The 20,513-nt window shown below is 41.0% G+C and overlaps 1 protein-coding gene and 1 pseudogene across 5 annotated transcripts in view; one reads left to right on the forward strand and one right to left on the reverse strand.

Annotated features, from left to right (window-relative positions):
• ZNF326 (zinc finger protein 326) overlaps positions 1-8,509 on the reverse strand; it is a 20,151-nt gene extending 11,642 nt beyond the window's left edge. For all 5 annotated transcript variants that reach the window (XR_001889027.1, XR_001889026.1, XM_017891278.1 and 2 more), the window contains exons 1-2: positions 7,846-8,509; positions 4,922-4,963 (exon numbers count right to left, since the gene is read on the reverse strand). Coding sequence is in view for 3 of the 5 variants with exons in the window: in XM_017891278.1 (XP_017746767.1) it covers positions 4,922-4,963; positions 7,846-7,861 (58 nt within the window). In the remaining 2 variants the exon portion in view is untranslated. The remainder of the gene's footprint in view (positions 1-4,921; positions 4,964-7,845) is intronic.
• A 421-nt stretch (positions 8,510-8,930) lies between these two features.
• On the forward strand, positions 8,931-9,991 carry LOC108541657 (gem-associated protein 8 pseudogene; annotated as a pseudogene).
• The last annotated feature ends 10,522 nt before the right edge of the window (positions 9,992-20,513 follow it).

The raw sequence follows: 20,513 nt of genomic DNA on the forward strand, positions 1-20,513 counted from the left end.
ANGNAAAAAAAAAAAGGAACTAAGTGAAACCATTGTTTTAACGAAAACAGCTGACATTATTTGTTGTCAATGATAAAATTCATGCTTTTAAGTGAACATGAGAATTTTTTAAAAGTTGTATCTACCACCTTGAGCTTGACAGCTTCCCAATACTTAAAGACTTTCTGATAAGGTTGGTGGTGGTATTACTGAATATGATTTTTTAAATATTGTGCCATAAAACTTACCAATATTTGGAAAATCTGCATTTTATATAAAAACCACTGTTTTCCAAATAATGTCGATATTACAAAATAATATATGCTAAAAAAGATCCATTCAAAGTACAAGACATACTAATGGGTTTTAATATAACAGTACAAAAAGTGTATGAATACACAAAACATATGGAGATATTTTACTGCTTTTTTCATTTGAAGACTTCAAATCTGGTGTGTAATTTACACTTACAGAGCACCTCAATTCAGACTATCCATGTTTTAAGTGCTAAATAGTAACATGTAGCTAGCAGCTACCAAACAGGACAACACAGTCCTAGATTAATAAAATAGTTAATTTTTTGTGATAAAGTTGGTAAGTATATAGTAATATATATGCTCATATATTAGAGGATAATTCTAAGATTAAAATAAAGTTTTAAAAATGGAAAGTTTTCCTCTAAGGCCTCATATTTAAAAATAAGATTATGTTTAGTCAGGTACACAGAGAAAAAAATCTTATGTTTTATTTCTGCTAGTTTCTATTTTGAGTTAGCATTGGCTGCCTTTGAACACTAAAACCTTCAGTTTTTTATTCTATTTTTATTTCACTATAATCAAAATTATTAACATTTATTGCACACTAACCATGCATGTGTTAGATACTCTGAAATGTAAAAAAATTAATAAAGGTACCTTTATATAGCAATGATTCTGGTTGATTGCTCATAGAACTGTTACTACTCATTTAAACAGGAGGAAAAGTCTTTATATTGTATACAGTGTAGTTATATGGCTATAGATTCTGTAAGATGCCTGCTTTTATGTAAATTTTCTTCCAGTCACCAAAATGAATTTTAAAATCACTTTTAAAATAAAACTGTGAGAACATAGTAGTATCTCTTAAATGAAAATAATTCACCAACAAAATAAAACTGACCTAATAATTTAAATCAAATACATGCTCAAAATGCTAAAACTCATTTTTAATTTAAACACAAAGAAGCAGCTGCAAAATACTGGGGGAAAAAAACTGACCTATGGGCTGGGCAAGGTGGCTCACACCTGTAATCCCAACACTTTGGGAGGCCCAAGGTGGGTGGATCAGCTGAGGTCAGGAATTCAAGACCAGTCTGACCAACATGGTAAAACTCCGTCTCTACTAAAAAATACAAAAAAAATTAGCCGGGCGTGGTGGTGGGAGCCTGTAATCCCAGCTACTCAGGAGGCTGAGTCAGGAGAATCGCTTGAACCCAGGAGGCGGAGGTTGCAGTCAGCTGAGATGGCGCCACTACACTCTAGCCTGGGCCACAAGAGAGAAACTCCGTCTCAAAAAAAAAAAAAAAAAATTAAAAACTGACCTATGACCAAAATAACTAGCTATGTGACATTAAGTCTTGAGTGGGACTACTTTTTAGCAACTCTACACTACCAGCACCCTACTACAAGATACCAGCATCTACCACCTAGGTTATTGCAAAAGTCTCCTAACTGGTTTTCCTGCTCCACTTTTGCTCCTTTGCTGTTTATTCTGAAGACAATAGCCAGAATAATTCTGATAAAATGTAAGTTCAATCATGTTCAATGCTCAGTAACCTCCAATGGCTTCCTCTTATTCCAAGTAAAAGCCAAAGCTTAAAATAACATATAAGAACCTATACCAGTGGTTTTAACTAGCGGAGATTTTGCACCCCCTGGAGACATTGGCAATGTCTGAAACATTTTTGGATGTCACAACTAGGGGGCAGATGCTACTGACATCTAGCATATAGAGGCCAAGGAGGCTGTCAAAAGTTCTACGATGCACAGGACATCCCCCTACAACAAAAAATTACCCAGTCCAAAATGTAAGAAATTTGAGAAACCCTGCCCTACATGATCTGCCTCATCACCTCTTAACTTCATTATCAATTTTATACACCCCTGTTTACTCCACTCCTACAACACCAGATCCCTTGATGTTTCTAGAACACAAGGTATATACCCATTTTGGCAGCTGCTGTTCCCTCTGCCTGGAATGCTCATTCCCCTGAACCTGCACTGTTTACTCCCTCAACTTTTTCAGGTCTTCACTTGCTTTTGCTTCTGATATATAAGCAAATTATCTTTGATTTTCAATGCTTTCTGGCTACACCTCAACACTCTAACCTTGTCTTAAGATTGCTCAGCAAAAAATCATCTGTTCTAGTCAAGCCAGCGTTAAGGTCTTGCTCTGTCACCCAGGCTGGACTGCAGTGGCACAATCATAGCTCACTGCAGCCTTCACCTCCTGGGCTCAATCGATCCTCCCATCTCAGCCTCTGGAGTAACTGGAACTATAGGGGGGGGCACCACCATGCCTGGCTAATTTTTTTTTTAAATTTTTTTGTAGAGACAGGGTCTCACTATGTTGCCCAGGCTGGTTTCAATCACCTGGCCTCAAGCAGTGCTCCTACCTCAGGCTCCCAAAGCACTAGGATTACAGGCATGAGCTAGCGCACCCTTTTCTCTCCCCTTTTTCTATATGCTATTTATATAAAAAATTATGAAGCAAGAAGGAAAATATGGAGACACTGGAAATACATATTCCTTCCAAGAAATAGTGTGGGGAAAACCTGTATCGTGCCATGTTTTCCAATGCCTTCTACTTCATTTCACTTCCTAGAAAATACAGTGCTAACAATAAAATATATTTTTGGCTTTTTGGTACCTACGCATTGTTTATTTCTTAAAGCCTGTAAGTCTTCCTCTAAATAGCTTCACGGCTTACATACTCACCTATCTTAAATCTATGCTCAAATGTCATCTTTTTGGTGAGTCCTTCCCCAGAGACTTTAAAATTGCAACACATACAAGTACACACACACATTTATCCTCCTTCTCTGTTATTCTCCCTAGCAATGATCATCTAACATATGATATATATTACTCCTTTTTTCCCCTGTGGACTAAATTATGACATATATATTATTTCTTATCTTGTTTACTATTTCATCCCACTAGACTGAAAGCCTCACAAAGGCAGGAATATTTGTCCATTTTGTTCACTGCTATATTCCCACCTCCTAGAACGATATCTGATGCCCAGCAGGCACTAAATAAATATTCACTGAACAATGTCAAATAAAATCCCTGAAATTAAGTTCCTCATTTGTAAAATATAAATAATCTAGACCTAGAAGTACTGTCAAGCATTGGCCTTTAATCAGAGGTGCCTTCCAAAATCAGAGTGGTTTTACACAACATACACAGCCAAAGACCACTTGCACTGAAATTAAGATTCAAGAGGCTATGTCTGAACAGAGAGCCTTTGAAAAAGCTCCCCAGGAGATTCCAACAATCACCCTCAGATGAGAATCACTATTATAACTAAAATTAGGAGAAAAAAATAAAAGTCATAATATTAGATCTTTTTGCAACACCGTATAATAAATAAATGTCTAGCCCTGCATGAGTCTGCATTTCAAGTCCTATGTTTAGACATTAAATCCAACTATCCAGTAAATCCTAGATGGTCTTTTATCATTACAAATTATCTCCCTCTTCCCCTTCCCCTCCCCCCTCCCTTGTAAAAGCACTAGTCCTACATTCCAGTTTAAAATTCTGGATTCGCCTTTATTCAACCCTCTCAATTTTCTGCCCATTACTAGTCAGCCTGCAAGTTCTGCTAATTTGCTCTTCATTTTTAAGATTACTACTATCACCTCCCAAGTTCAAGGCCTTAAAATCTTTATATAAAAACTTATGAAACGGCTTTCTCGTTAATTTTCCAGTTTTCAATATAACCTACATGTGGATGCAAATTAAACTTCCCTTGGTAATTTTCAATTTCCAGCTCACAAATATATTCTTCAGTACTAACTCCCTATATGCTAAGCCCTTTTAGCCCACATGAAATCCAAACTTAATCTTTAAAGACGATAAAATAAAAATCAACTGTTCAGTGATTATTCCCATCAATGGCATAGTCTTTAGTAGTACATTTGCTTCAGTTTTACTTTGCGAATATATTCTATTCTGTACGAAAGTTGGATTTTACATCTCTGGCACTCAGGATATTTAATGCCACTCCCTCAAGTCCTTCGTATGTTTTTTAACCTGTATTAATTGTTCTTTGATCTTTTTCGTATGATTATCTTGTGTGGCAGGGCCCTAACTCTAATAACTATCAAAATGACATCCAATTGTATTCTACATACCTCTCATGATTCTATCTAGCTCTATAGTCACAAGTCTAATGTCATGCTCATGTCAATAAACAATCAAGCTTCTTTATGTGCTCCTCTAGACAGCTCTTTATATACTAACACATTTGGACACACTGAAGAAAATGACCTCAAAAACAAGGTCAAAATACATTACAATACAAGCTACATAGAACCAAGCCAATAATCCACTTAGTCTACATTATTCAATATCAAAGCCTCTAATTCAACCAAAATAACTCAACCAGTGTCTTGTGATTCATCACACAGAATGTAGTTAGGCCCTTTGGAACACATTAAAATAATCACAATTCAAACAAAATGGACCAAAAAAAAAAAAATATCAAACTAACGTGAATAACCCCTAACATTTTCTGATAGCAAATTCCCCAATTCAAATACTATATATGGTAAGACAATATTAACACATAAGTGATATATTAAGAACCAAAACAAGGACTGAAATAGGTAGAACTGGCTTTTTACATTGATACTATATTTTTATGGGCATGAAGAGAAAAGCTGAAAGAGGATACTTACCATTAAAACCCTGATAAGTATTCCTGCAGGAGTGTGTGTAATCTATGAAGACACATTTAACAAAAAGGAATTAGTGTGATATTAGCAATAATTCAAAAGTATATACCCATCTAGTCAAAAACAAGTACAATTTTAAAATGACATTAACCCATTTATCTGCAAAATTGAGAATAATTAAAACAAATAATTACCAATACTCCATTTGGGGAAAAGTATCTCTATTTTTTTCACTCTCTCCCCAAATGGTAGGTTTATTATCCAAATTATGGTAAACATTAGTTTACAACACCTGATACATACTAACAGCCAAAAGAGGGGATTCAGCACTGATTTGTACCAAGTAACAAAAGGAAGAAAGATTAAATTATGTATCAAATAATGCAAAAGCAAAGACATGTGAGAACTGTACCTAACATGACATTTTTGCTAAGTTAATTTCTTTCACCATTTAATTTGCTCTTTAAAGATTTCAAGATCTTGGCTGGGCACGGTGGCTCACTCCTGTAATCCCAGCACTTTGGGAAGGCGAGGTGGGCAGATCACGAGGTCAGGAGTTCAAGACCAGCCTATCCATTACGGTGAAACCCTTTCTCTACTGAAAATACAAAAATTAGCCGGGCATAGTGGTGCGCGCCTGTAGTCCCAGCTATGAGCGAGGCTGAGGCAGAAGAATCACTTGAACCCAAGAGGCGGAAGTTGCAGTGAGCCAAGATTGCACCACTGCATTCCAGCCTGGGCGACAGAGCAACTCTGTCTCAAAAAAAAAAAAAAAAAAAGATTTCAAGATCTCATCTGAGACATGCATATGCATATACGTATATGACTGTGTTCTATATTCATCCAGAATGTGTCATCACTGAAAACCATATTGCCAATTTCCTCGTCAAAACTAATTTAACAACTGTTAAATTATTTAGTTAATTTTACAAATACATACTTAGTTAATTTTACAAACATATACTGGAAGAACAGAATTTAATATAGCGGTCATCTGGATACAACAGAATCCTGCTACACTACGCCGGAATAGATTCAGATATGGTGTTAGTCAAATTCCATCTTCCAAATACAGCAGTGGTGTATTTGGACAGTGAGAGAGGGAATATTTCATCACTAATATTGTTTAGCATTTTTTTCACTGACACTATTTAGAACTGTAGGCATATGGCACTAATAGAAAGCAAACATACTACATTTCATTATTGTTTTTCAATTCTCTATAGAAAATGGATTCCCTTATTGCCTTGGGTGGGGAGGGGAAAGAACTGTTTCCACTGCCCCATCTCCACTTTGTTAGCTTCTGCTATACCTTGGGTGTTGGCATTATCATCAAACTTTAGCATGAAAATACAATAATATATTCCTTATTTTCACTCCCAACTCTGGCCACTTCAAGTATTCGGAGTTTTTTGTTTTGTTGTTGGGTTTTTTTGTTTTGTTTTGTTTTTTGTGGTTTTTTTTTTGAGACGGAGTTTGGCTCTTGTTGCCCAGGCTCGTGATCTCCGCTCACTGCAACCTCTGCCTCCCAGGTTCAAGTGATTCTTCTGCCTCGGCCTCCCAAAGTGCTGAGATTACAGGCGTGAGCTACGGCGGCGCCCGGCCCAAAGAGTCACAGTTTAAAGGTATCTACATCAAAATGAGTCAAAGTCCAACCAAAACAAACAAAACCACAAGAGTGTGCTACTCTTAAGAGCTGAATTTACTATTTCAAAGTAACTGAAAAGTATCTACAAGAGGGCGATTCCAGTCCCCTTTCAAAAATCTGTACCTAGATGTGAAAGCTTTAATTCTTTGTTGCATGAAATCTTATGAAAAATCAAAAGCTCATTGAGTAAGACATATGCTGAGATCACACCTCATTTAAAGATCATTTTTTTGGTGGGGTCAAAGGTTTACAGCCTACTTAGCGAACTGGTTTTACTTAAGCATGCCTGGTTACTCAGGATTAAATCCAGTTTAATCATACAAGTCCTTTCCCATGTCTCCCTAATGTTGTCACTACATATCACTTTATCTTGACACCAATTCCTAGCAAGGTTTGAAAATAAAAGTGAAGACCAAATGAATATTACTTTGTGACCCTGTAAAAGTGGTTTAAATAATTAGTATCTGAGACAACTGAAAGGTATTGCTAAAATACAGTTTATTTAATCCATAGGTCGAACACTTACAAGGCTGTGTACAGGTCCAAATGTGAAGGACATTGGATGCTTGCTGTGCCAAAATTCTGACTAACTTAAATCCCATCTACACACGATCCAAAGAAAAGTGCTTTGGTTCACATAAATATTTCAAATTTGGGATTAACAAGCAGGTAATTTTTGATGATAAACACCCCAGTTTGCTAACCAGGAAACATCTTGCTTTCCATTTTGCATAGATATTTATCTATACACATCACTTAAAGACACCCTTTCAACTCATCTTAAACCGGGACAACCAGAAACATCACTGTGAACAAGCCTCTGAAAATTCTATCTGGCAAGAAGTAACCCGAGGCTGAGGATTAACTAAGCGGACGGTCTGGGTCGCTGCCCTGTGGGGCGAACGCGAGACTAGGTGGGTGAGGCCGCACTCGCCCGTTTGGCCGAGACCGGGAAGTTGGAGACGTCGGGGCAATTTCCACTACCAGGGGCCAAGGCGAGTCTGGGGCTCCAGCCCGGAGGTTCTCGCGCTCTAGGCGCGTCCTACCGGGCACCGAGTTCTCCTGTCTCCGCCGGCAGCGGGCGCCGAGCGGGCCGAATCGGGGAGCGCGGGTCCCCAAAGAGGCCGACTCCGGGCGCTGGGCCCGGGGCGGGCGGGCCGGCGGCCTCCGGGCCCGCAGAACAAAGCCCACACGGCCATCTTGAGACGGTAAACAGACCCCCAGCGCAGGCCACCCCGCCTCCCGCCAGCCGCGCCGACCAGCCAGAGGCAGTGCTTACCGTCCTCGAAGTCCATGGCAGAGGCTGGGGGCCGTCGGCCTTGGAGGCGCTAGGCTGAGCTATGGCCGGCGGCGAGCGTCCGCAACCCGCGATTCCACACGATCAGTTCGCGCGACCGAGAGCGGCGCTACCAGCCCGGGAGCCGCAGGCCACAGCGAGGCTGGGGAGGCGGGGCCGACCGGCGCTACCAGTGCTCTCGGCGCGGCCTGCTATTGGCTGGCGCGGGCTGGTGGGCGGGCCCTCGCGTGGGGGCGGGAAGCAGGTCCGCTGTCATGATCCGAGGTGCTGACCCTCTGGAGCCGCTGATGGGGAAGGAAGGTGAAAAAGGAGCGCAAAAGATTGGCGGGGGTTGTGGGAAAGCAAGCCGAGTGTACGGTAAGGGCCGGCTGCGGCCCGCCATGTTTGAACCTGGCAAGAGCGAAAGAAGCCGGTTGGAATGCCTTCTTCCTGCCCTAATAAAACTGCAAGCCTACCTTTTGCTTTGTATTGGCTACGGATGACTAATCATAACATTTGTAAGTACTTCCTCCATGGAGACACAGAAGTCTGGGACGTTTTTAGAAGCCTGTGGCAAATTTGAAAAGCAAGATACAAAATTGCATATGGAGTCTGATTATCGCTATGTCAATAAATTTTGTTAAAAGACAAAGCATTGAAATAAAATGGAAATAATAATTCTTTTTTTTTTTTTTTATTGAGACGGAGTCTCGCTCTGTCGCCCGGGCTGGAGTGCAGTGGCCGGATCTCAGCTCACTGCAAGCTCCGCCTCCCGGGTTTACGCCATTCTCCTGCCTCAGCCTCCCGAGTAGCTGGGACTACAGGCGCCCGCCACCTCGCCCGGCTAGTTTTTTGTATTTTTTAGTAGAGACGGAGTTTCACAGTGTTAGCCAGGATGGTCTCGATCTCCTGACCTCGTGATCCGCCCGTCTCGGCCTCCCAAAGTGCTGGGATTACAGGCTTGAGCCACCGCGCCCGGCCGGAAATAATAATTCTTTTAAAAAAATTTAAATTATTTTTATAGAGATGGGGGTTTTGCCATGTTGCCCAAGCAGGTCTTCAACTCCTGGGCTCAAGCAATCCTCCACTCCAGCCCCGTCTCGGCCTCCCAAAGTGTTAGGATCACGGGCGTGAGCCAATGCGACCCGCCTGGAAAGATTTCTAAAATATGGCCTGCTTGGCCACCACGCAGGATCTGCAAGCTGCATGCCCACAAGTTTTGGCACCCATTTGGACTTTAACAATCGGAGATGGCAGCGGTGAAGGCATCAACATCAAAAGCTACCAGGCCTTGGTATCCTCATCCAGTATATGCAAGATACTGGCAACATTACCATCAAGCAATGGCTTGGATGCAAAGCCACCACAATGCCTACAGGAAGGCGGCGGAATCCTGTTTCAGTCTTCCATGGTACTTCCTTCCTGCACTTCTTCCCCAAAGCTCTTACGATAACCAGGCTGCGTATCGTCAGTCCTTCTATGACCATCATGTGGCATAGCAGGACTCCCCCTGCAGTTCTTCACTTTTCAGAGGGTCTGGGCAGCATCCACATGGCAGCAGTAGGATCCAGGCATCCACAAGACAAGACCAAGCTTTGTCCAAAGAGGAAGAGATGGAGATCGAGTCAGATGCAGAGGTAGAATGTGACCTGAGCAACGTGGAAATCACCGAAGAGCTCCGCCAGTACTTTGCAGACACCGAGAGGCACAGAGAAGAACGACGGCGGCGGCAGCAGCTGGATGCAAAGCGCCTGGACAGCTTGTGAACGCTGACCACGACCTGTACTGCAACACCCGCCGGTCGGTAGAGGCCCCAACTGAGAGGCCTGGTGAGCGGCGCCAGGCCGAGATGAAGCGTTTGTACTGGGACAGCGCCGCCAAGATTCAGGCCATGGAGGCTACGGTGCAGCTGAGCTTTGACACGCACTGTGACCCAAAGCAGCCCAAGTACTGGCCGGCCATGCCCCTGAAGTTCTGAGCTCGGGACACAGGGCACCCAGCTTCTTCCTGTTCCTTTTGGATACACGCTCTTCATCTCTCCTTCTGTACATTTCTCAGGGAAAAGGGACTTTGTACTGAGGTACAGGCATGTTCACCACAGTCCCAGTGGGCCTGTCATGGGGTGGATATACTATGCCAGCCACTTGGAGGTCGGCAGGACATATTCTGTTGCCAACATGATAAATTTTATCCTGAAATAAAATGATAATTTTTTATATATTATACTGGTTTTTTATGTTGTCGCTAACAGTTCAATTCATTAAAGTTCTTGCCTAGAGAAAAAAAAAGAATTCTAAAGCACGAACGATGATTCTTTTGTCATGACTTTTACATACACATGATTATATATTCTTCTGTATTCTCCAAATTCTCGAGCACTTTCATAATGTAAAATATATATTTGGCATAAAACAAGATTTACTATTTATTAATGATTAGTGTTTATTAAAACTTCTCTTTAGCCAAATATTATGTTTCATCTTCTTGCGGAGGTGGGGTCTCTCTTGACCATTTAAGTTAGTGGTTCTTGATTGTGACTCTACTCTGGAATCCTCCAGCGCACTTTTAGTAAGTGCCAGTACTCAGGTTTCACTTCAGGGATTCTGATTTGATAATGAATTTGATAAAACTGTCACCAATGTTTATTTTTAAGACATTTACAAGAGATGTTATTGGACTAATTTCTCTTCTGTTTCAGTAACCTGTACTCCTTGAGAAAATGTCAAGTCTAGAAAAAATAACTTTAGAGACAGGCTATGATCTATTTCTGAATTTTAAGGTGCAAATAAAAGAGCTGTAACATTCACAGATGGGTAAGATTTGTGGCAGAAGAGTCATCCAGAGCTTGAAGGATGACCTCTAGAAACACACACACACATACTGGATTGTATTATTGCCACTTTGGAAACAGTGTTTGCGACATGGACAAAGTTATTTATACATTCAGGAATCTGGAAAAAGACAAACTGACATTGGAGCAGTTTGAACCACAGATCAAAAGACTTTTTTTTTCATAGAGCAAACGGTGGCAACAATGAGTTGATCACCAGATAGGAAACCATGAATCAAATTATTTACTTTTTTTCAGGGTCCACCCAGTTGCTGGAACCACGAAGGCAACCTCTGGAAATACAACTACAAGAAAAGCTCACAGATACACTACGTGTATTAGTGTTGCCCCAAAAATGGGCAGGGCATTTTTTCCTCCTCCATCCTGATTGATTCATCCTGTTCTCCATCCTTTTCTTGTTTCCTCCTTTTTTCCCTTCTATGCAGATACTCCTCCGCTTACTTGGGTTTACATCCCAATAAGCCCTTCATAAATTGAAAATATCACAATTCAAAAATGCATTTAATATGCCTAACCTATTGAACATCATAGCTTCACCTAACCTACCTTAAATGTGTTTAGAACATTTACATTAGCCTACAGTTGGGCAAAGTCATCTGGCAGCACAGTACATTGTAGAGTATCAGTTGTTTACCCTTGTGATTACGTCGGTGACTGGGAGACGCTGCCCAGCCTTTCAAAAGGGTATCCTACTTCATGTCACTAGCCTGGAAAAAGATCAAAATTCAAAATTGGACTATAGTTTCTACTAAATGCATGTCACTTTCACACAGCTATAAAGTCAAACCATAGTAAGTCAGAGACCATCTATACATGTTTTCTATTCACCTGAGCTGAACATATTGAAAACCGAACTCATAATTTCAAACCTGTTCGTCCTCCTGTATCCTTTCATCTCTGTTAGTGGCATCATCAACAGCCATGCACTAAGAGTCATCTAGTCAAGACTCAGCCCTCCCTCATTCTCCCACCTCCAATCCATTCTGAAGCCTTTCATCTGTTTATTAGCTCCTAAAATGTCCTAAACCTGCCCCCTCCTCTTCATCCCCACTGCCACAACCTAAGTTTAGACTCTCATTATCTCTCTCCAAAACTACTGCCTCAGCTTCCTAATTAATCTCTCTGCCTTTCAGCCTCCTCAGGGTTGCAGTGATCTAAATGCAAATCTGAACATGTCATCATGCATCTCTATCAAGGATTAAGTCTAATCAAAGCTCCTTACACTAGAACACATGCAGCAGGATTTGGCCACTGCCTGAACTGCGTCATCTCTCTGCATTTCCCTCGCCTCCTCTCTCCCACACTCTCTCTTTTGATTAGCAGTTTTAGGCGACAGGTTCCCAAAACGCCCCTGTGCTTTTTCATACCACTGAACTTTTGCTTACGTTGTTTTCCTCTACTTGGAACACCACCTGGTTAGTACTCATCTTCAAAACACAGCTCACGATTTATTTCCTCTAAGAAGCAGTCCCAGATCCCATCCCCACCCCCTAGGTCAGTACTTCTCAAATATTAATATGCACATGATTCACTTAGGGACTTGTTACAACAAAATCACATTCAGTCAATCTTGAATGGAACTGGAGAGTCTGCATTTCTTTTTCCATTTTTTTTTTTTTTTTTTTTGAGACGGAGTCTCACTCTCTCCCCCAGGCTGGAGTGCAGTGGTGCAATCTCGGCTCACTGCAAGCTCCGCCTCCTGGGTTTACGCCATTCTGCTGCCTCAGCCTCTCCAGTAGCTGGAATACAGGCCCGCACCACCACACCCGGCTAATTTTTTGTATTTTTAGTAGAGACGCAGTTTCACTGTGTTAGCCAGGATGGTCTCGATTTCCTGACCGCGTGATCTGCCCGCCTCGGCCTCCCAAAGTGCTGGGATTACAGGCATGAGCCCCTACACCCAGCCGAGAGACTGCATTTCTAACAAACTTCCAGGAGATGCTGCCATTCGTGGAGCCACATGTGGAGTAGCAAGGCCTTGGGCCTTGGGTTCTGTGCCTGCACTATCTCACATGCATTAAATACTCTGGCTTTATGTCTTCCCACATTAAAAGCTCTTTGGGATTAGAATCAAGACTTCTTTGCATCTTAAGTGCCAAATATATATGTTTACCAAGAAAACTGAGTTCTCACTGAATGTTCTTAGCTTTTTTTCCTTATCATTTTCTCCCAGTTTACCTTCTGGCAAAGAAATGATTTTGTGCACACACACACACACGCACACACACGCCCTTCTTCCCTAAAAGAGAAGACTGCCAGACAAGGGATTCCTAACTCAAGAACAAACCTAACCTTGGCACAAATGCATGGAGAGCCAGAATACACATATATTTTCTCCCCTTCCTTCCTCTTTCCTTCCTCTTTCCCAAATAGGAGGTGCTGTTCCAGAGGCAGATAGCCATACTGCAGAGACACCCTACAATACTTGAGAGTCTATCAAGCTGTCTCCTAATTCATTTCTTCAACGAATATTGACTGAACACCAATAATGTACCAAGCATCATTTTCTTACTTCATAGTTATCTCTCTCACCCACTGCCACCCCACCCTCCACTGCCCACCCCCCCCACAGTCTAGCTAATGGCTGCCTGACCTGCTCTTACTTGTTAGGCCTCAGATTTTTATCTTAAAGGGCCAATGCTTTGTACAAAGTCTCATGCCATTTCATCTTCCATATATTTTACAACAGGTGGCAGGTAAATAATGCCAGACCAGCAAGGTCCGATGTAAAATAAAACATAGGGTTTTTATGTGAAGCTGTAAAAGAATATAGGTCTAAGGTCAAGAGAAGACGTCTGGGAGAAGGAGGAAATGTGAGGTTACACCTAGGACCTGATCCTGAGGGAGTTGTCAGAGAAGCCCCACCCTGGAACCTCAGAAGAGCTAGGTGAGTGGACTCCCTGAGGAGCCAGGGACCTTTGTTCCTTATCTCCTAACCATCCGCCTACATTCCTTCCGCTCTAACAACACAGGCCCATCTGCTGTTCCCCTAACAAGCTGTGTATTTCACATTTCCCGGCCTTTGCTCATGTTGAACTCTCTGCCTCTATCATGTTTCCCCTCTTCAAAGCTTTGCCATTCTTCAGGCTCAATGTAAGTGTTGCCTCTTTGTAAACCTCTTCCAAAGTTCTTAATCAGAATCCCCTTCACTCTGTGTAACCTTATAAGTGGTTCTCACAGTTGGATTTTTGCTATAATTAGTGAGTGAATTAATTATATCCTTGCCTTGCTCCTTGTTCACACTCTTTGAGTGTGGAGACCCTTCTTTGCAGCCCTTTGTATGGCCTGTACATAGCAAATTGTCACTATGTATGTTGAAGGGGAGGAGCATCAACGAAATGATGAAAAAACTTAGACTGAAATGAGGTCTCAGAGCTTCTTCTGCAGAAAATCACTGTGTCATACAATTACTTTGGAGAGAAGGTGACAGTAGAGTTGCAAAGGAGAGTCTTGATTACACGATGCTTTCCTAATTTGCCACCAGATAATTCTTCCTCCATGTTCTTTTTTTTTTTTTGAGACAGAGTCTCGCTCTGTCGCCCAGGCTGGAGTGCAGTGGAGATCTTGGCTCACTGCAAGCTCCGCCTCCCGGGTTCACGCCATTCCCCTGCCTCAGCCTCCCGAGTAGCTGGGACCACAGGCACCCGCCACCACACCCAGCTAATTTTTTGTATTTTTAGTAGAGACGGGGTTTCACCGTGTTAGCCAGGATGGTCTCGATCTACTGACCTCGTGATCCACCCGCCTCGGCCTCCCAAAGTGCTGAGATTAACGCGCCCGGCCATCTTCCTCCGTGTTCTTTAGAGAATCCATAGACGCTTAGAGAGGGAAGTCAAGAGCTAACTATTACTGTTGTATAACCAAACAGCCAAACTTAATTTCTACTGAGGATCTGAGGTCATATCAAAGGAGAGCTAGTTACAGAGTCACAATAATGGGAAACTGCTGAAAACAGCTGGTGTGACAGCATTGAGTGAAATGTTATTTTATACATGGGAAGATGTCTCTCCCTGGTGTTAATATAGACTACAAAAAGATGCAAGTGTCTCTAAAAGCTGAAAGGAATAGCAATATAAATTATAATTAACCCTTATTAAGCCCTATATGTTCATAAATGTTCCAAAGCACTTTACAGGTGTTAACTCGTTTTATCTGCTCAACAATGCTATGATTGTAGGTATTATTATAACCCTCAATTTATCAATGAGGAAACTGACCCAGAAAGGTAAAGATTTGTTCAAAGTCACAAAGCTAATAAAGCGTAGCACCAAGATTCAAACCCAGTCAGCCTGGCTCCAGAGCTTACGCTTGCATCTCTGTCATTTTGACGTACCTACTGTGCTCTACTAGGAATTTTGATGGATACTTTACAAGCCTATTTCTTTACAATAAGGTAGGTTATACCCTTTCCCAAACAAGGAAAACTGAAGAGAAGTTAAGTAACTCACCCAAGACCACACAATCAGCAATTGCTGGCTTCATATTTATGATACCGTTTAGTCATGCTTAGGTCTATTGGTGTATGGAGCCAACCTTGTAGAGCCAATACCATCATCAGGGTCCTCAGGTTTAAAAAAAAAAAGAGAGAGAGAGAGAGAGAGAGAGACCTTGCTAATCTATAGAGGATTTTTATATAATTGTGCATAATGCGGAACTATTTATAATACATATCAGTAACGATGTAAGTGATCATGAATGCTTTGCCCTTATGCTCAGGTCTTCCTCAGATGAAAAAAAAAAAAAAAAAAAAAAAACTGGTTAATTTTAGATGAATTTGTTCCCAAGAAGCCAGGTTACGTCTATAATACAAAGTGCTTCCCAAAATGTAATTATACCTTCCTTCATTGGTTACATATTATATAAAGTACACTTTTCTGGAAATGAAGTGTATTTCCCTATAGGATCATACAACTCTGATTATTTGCCATTCATTTTATCTTACTCTGCTCCATCCATCATAAATTTTAATTTACCGAAGTATATTGAGCAGCTGGTTGTGGACATCTGTCAACCGCCACTGATTGGGCCAGAATTGATTTGCTAGATCCTGTCGCTGCTAAGAGCGGTGTCCCGCCTTTCTTGCTGAGCTCTGCCACATGGTTTTTCCAAAAGCTGAACAGCTTCATTGGAGGATGATTTTCTAGATAAAGACCACGGCTACAGAGAAACTACAGAAGAATTCTCTGGAATACTCAAGGGCATGTGAGTAAGGTTCCGCGCCTGACTGTGCTCTTCCAGTAGTTACAAGATAATGAGGGCCACTTGAAGGGGGCAAAGATTTCATCTTTGGTCCCAAAGCCGTCCAGCACCATAACCTACATGTGAAGATTGCTTGTAAAAATGTTTCTGAAAGAAAAAAATGAACAGACACACAGCCAGCTGTCCTGTATTCATATAGCTCAATTCTACATGAGGCGACACCTATTAAATACAGTCAGAACATCAAACACAGAACATTCAAACCAAGCATGGACACAATCCTAAACCCCCCTTTCTTTGAGGTCGCTTACACAGTTAGCAAACGGGAAAGGCACCATCCTAGAACAGCCCAGTAGAGGGCCATCAGCACAACTCAATATATTAGTCAGAATGTGGGCTACAGAAATTGGTTCAAGTTCTCGTTTGCTGGCTGATCTGAAGAATGTCTAAATGGACACCAAAGCAGAGAATCATTGATGAGCCTGTGGCTCTCAAGACCGTGTATTTCTATTTTGGTGTAATTATTTCTATTTTCCTATGTTCTATTCTATTCTATTCTATTCCTATTTCTATTTTGGCTGGTAATCCCGGGATATAATCTCCTGTTGCGCTCATTATCATTTTCAGAGTGACTTTTAAAGGGCATGAAACAGTGAAAAAATGGGCTTATTATAATGGCAAATATTTGAAAGCAAGATACAAAACGCTTAGGTGCTATTGGTGTAGGAGCGCAATATGGAATCCGAATAACTGCTAATGTCATAAATTTTCTTAAAAGACAAAAGGCCAAGTCTGGGCAATGATGGTGTGTGCGCGCAGCATTCACATTGGAAAGGCTACAGGCGGGGAGGGATCAGCCTTGAGTCTGTGAAGCTCGAGGTGGGCAGTGAACTGTGAACCACGCAATGCACTCCAAGCCTGGATGACAGAGTGAAGAGCCCCCCTGTCTCAAAAAAATAAAGAAAGAATGAAAAGAGAAGAAGAAGAAAGAAAGAAAGAAAGAAAGGAGAAAAAGAAGAAAGAAAGAAGAAAGAAAGAAGAAAGAAAGAAAGAAAGGAAGGAAAGAGAGAGAGAGAGAGAAGAAAGAAAGAAAGGAGAGGGAGCAGAGAGAGAGAGAGGAAGGAAGGAAGGAGGAAGAAAGGAAGGAGCAGAAGGAAGGAAGGAAGGAAGGAAAGAAAAAAGAGAAAGAAGAAAGAAGAAAGAAAGAAAGAAGAAGAAAAGAAAGAAAAGAGAAAGAAAGAGAGAGGAAAAAGCGGGCGCGTGGCTCACACGCTGTAATCGCAGCACTTTGGGAAGGCCCCGAGGCGGGGCAGTATCACAAGGTCCAGGAAGTTTGAGATCAGGCCCCCTGGGCCCAATATGGTGAAACCCCATCTCTACTAAAAAATACAAAAAGTAAGCCGGGGGGCGTGGGGCAGAATTGCCTTTAGTCACAGTTAGCTCAGGAGGACTGAGGCAGGAAATTGCTTGAAGCCCCAGGAGGCGGAGGTTGGCAGTGAGCCCAAAGGTCAGGCCACTGCCTCAGCCTGGGAGACAGAAAGGAGAGACCTCTTCTCAAAAAAAAGAAAAAAAAAAAAGACAAAGCATTGAAATAAAGCATTCCATTGAATGATGGAAAGAATAATTCCAAAACATGAACAATGATTCTCTTTGTGATGACTTTTTAGATATACATGCATATTTATTTTTCTGTATCCTCCAAATTTCTTGAGCACTTTGATAATGTAAAATATATATTTGGTATAAAACAAGATTTAATATTTATTAATAATTAGAGTGTATAAAAAGTTCTCTGCAGCCACATATTGTGTTTCATTCTTTTTGGCGATATACTTATTGATGGTGGGTGTGGGGAACCTCTATTGGCCATTTAAGTCCGTGGTTCTTGATAGTGGCTCTTTGCTGGAATCACCCAGGGCACATCTCCAGATCCAAACTCAGGTCTCACTTCAGGGATTCTGATTTGATGATGAACCTAAAACTATCAACAATGTTTATTTTCAAGACACTTAGGAGCGGTGCTATTAGAATGAGTGCTCTTCTGTTTCAGTAAGTTGTACTTCTTAAGAAGAAAATGTGAAGTCTGGAAAAAGAACTTCAGAGACTGAATATCCACACACTAACTGATTGATCTATGTGTGGGAAATGGTGTAACAACTACACCCTGAATCAGGGCTGCCACAGTTGTATGTGTGTATACAACTTACAGCTCTAAAAACTGGCTTGGTTCCAGCATTTCCTCTAACTACCCTGCAGCCCTTGGGAGATAATTAGCTAATGACAGTAAAGGGCTTTTAAACTTGAAACATGTTATATAAATGCTAAACACAGGAAACACACAGGATTTCCACTGATTGCCAATACTTTGCAACCAGAGACAACTGGACACATCTTTCAGCCAATTTCTTTCTTTTTTTTTTTTTTTTTGCAACTGAAATCTTCCTAATCTTTAATCCCAGGGAAACAAAGGAAGTTCTTTTTTTTAATGCCTTTCCTACAAATCAAAAACCTAAGACGGTTGCTCCTTTCACTATCTCACAAGTGAGGTTCCAACAAACCACCACATTGTAATGTGGTTTGTGTGGATGAAGGTTAGGCAGTTCGCCGGTTTGCTTGTGCTGCCCAAAAAAGGGGTCATACCAGGTTGTCCAGTAGGAGTCCTGTACTACCCTATACATCATCTTTTGTTTAAAGCAAATAATTTGTGCATGTGGTAATAAATCACATTGTATAAAAGAATTTCCATTGAAAAGCAACAGCCTTTCCTCCCTCCCCTTCTTGCTCAGCTCCAGTTCTTCTGCAGAGAAAAACTTCCTTGTTTCTTCTGGTATGAGATCACTTGGTGTTTACTTCCATTGCACTCTATATTGCTCTTCTTAGTTTACCAACTTTAGTCAATAGCAGTTAATCCCACAGTATAAAAATGAGCACGTCTCTCATATTATCCTCCTCTTCCCAATGTTTAATAACAGTAATCATTTATTTTATTTCCTCTTTTGGAACTACTTTTTTATATTTTTCAATAAGTACTCAAATTTCTATTTCTTTTTAATAGCATATCTGTGGGCTTTCTGTTCTATAAATTGTAGTGGCTCCCCTTCCCATTCCTGAACTTTTCTTCTCTCTTCCATTTTTGTCCGCTATACTTTACAACTAACGAAATGGTTAATATTTGCATTGTGTACTGCCATCATAAAAAACTATTTTCTACTTTTTTTTATAGGTTGACTTTAGAAGTTAAAATCTATATAATTCCTTCCAAAAGTATAGTAAAGAAAGGGGGAGAGGACAAGTAACCATACATCGGAGAAACCTGGTAAACTCTAGTTCAATCAGGTGATTGAGGTCAGGACCAACAGTCATACTGATAGTATGTACTATCCATACATAGTATGAATGTGCTCTTGATTTCATGTGATAAAAATGGCACCTTACCTTTGTGGTCCTCCTCATAAAACCAATCACGCCAGTCTAATAATAAGAAAAAAATTAAAAAAAATCCCAAGTGAGAGACAGTCTACAAAACCCTAATCAGTACTCCTCAAAACTCAAAATCATCAAAAACAAGAAAAGCCTGAGAAACTGCTGTAGCCTAGAGGAGCCTAAGAAGACATGACAACAAAATGAAATGTGATAACCTGGATGCAATGGGATTCTAGAATAGAAAAAAGACATGAGGGAGAAAATTTAAAAATTTGCATAAGTTATGAACTTTAGTTATTAATAACATATCAGTACTCATTCATTAATTGTAACAAATGGGCTATACTAATGTTAGATGTTAATAATGTTAATAACTACAGGGTATATAGCAACTCTCTGTACTATTGTGCAATTTTTCTGTAAATTTAAAATAGTTCTAAAAAATAAAGTTATTTAAAATATTTTTTAAAAAATAGAAACAGGCTGGGCACGGTGGCTCACTCCTGTAATCCTAGCACTTTGGGAGGCCAAGGCAGGTGATTACCTGTGCTCAGGAGTTTGAGATCAGCCTGGGTAACATGGTGAAACGCTGCCTCTACTAAAAATACAAAAAAATTAGCTGGGCATGGTGGTGCGCGCCTGTAGTCCCAGCTAGTTGGAAGGCTGAGGCAGGAGAACCCTTGAACTTGGGAGATGGAGGTTGCCATGAGCCAATATTGTGCCACTGCACTCCAACCTGGGTGACAGAGAGAGACTCTGTCTCCAAAAGAAAAAGAAAAAAAGAATCCAATATACTACACATACTCAATTATGATTAATATAAACATTGTTCAATGTTAATGTGCTAGGATATTTTCTTTCCCATGGACTTAATGTTATAACCCCTGGGTCTCTCAAATGAGGCTATTTCTAGCATGAAGGTCAAATGAATTGCTTTTTCGTACACTCAGTTAACTGCTTATATTCCTGTCCAGTTGTAGTTTGCTTCATGTGTGGTCTGTGACTTTATTGTTCAGAATTGTTTCTCTCAAGTTTCCAATTGTCATTTTATCTTGTGTATTCTAGCCCGTGGCATTTTCTACCCATTTTAACCATTAACTCTCCCCTTTCACTTTATTTTAGGAATTTGTTGAAATTTCCAGTTTATTGCTTTTTACTTCTCCCTACTACATGCTTCCCCCACCCCCCCCCCCCCCCC

Source organism: Rhinopithecus bieti, unplaced genomic scaffold (genome assembly GCF_001698545.2).
Source record: "Rhinopithecus bieti isolate Rb0 unplaced genomic scaffold, ASM169854v2 scaffold_19858, whole genome shotgun sequence".
NCBI classification, from domain to species: domain Eukaryota; kingdom Metazoa; phylum Chordata; class Mammalia; order Primates; family Cercopithecidae; genus Rhinopithecus; species Rhinopithecus bieti.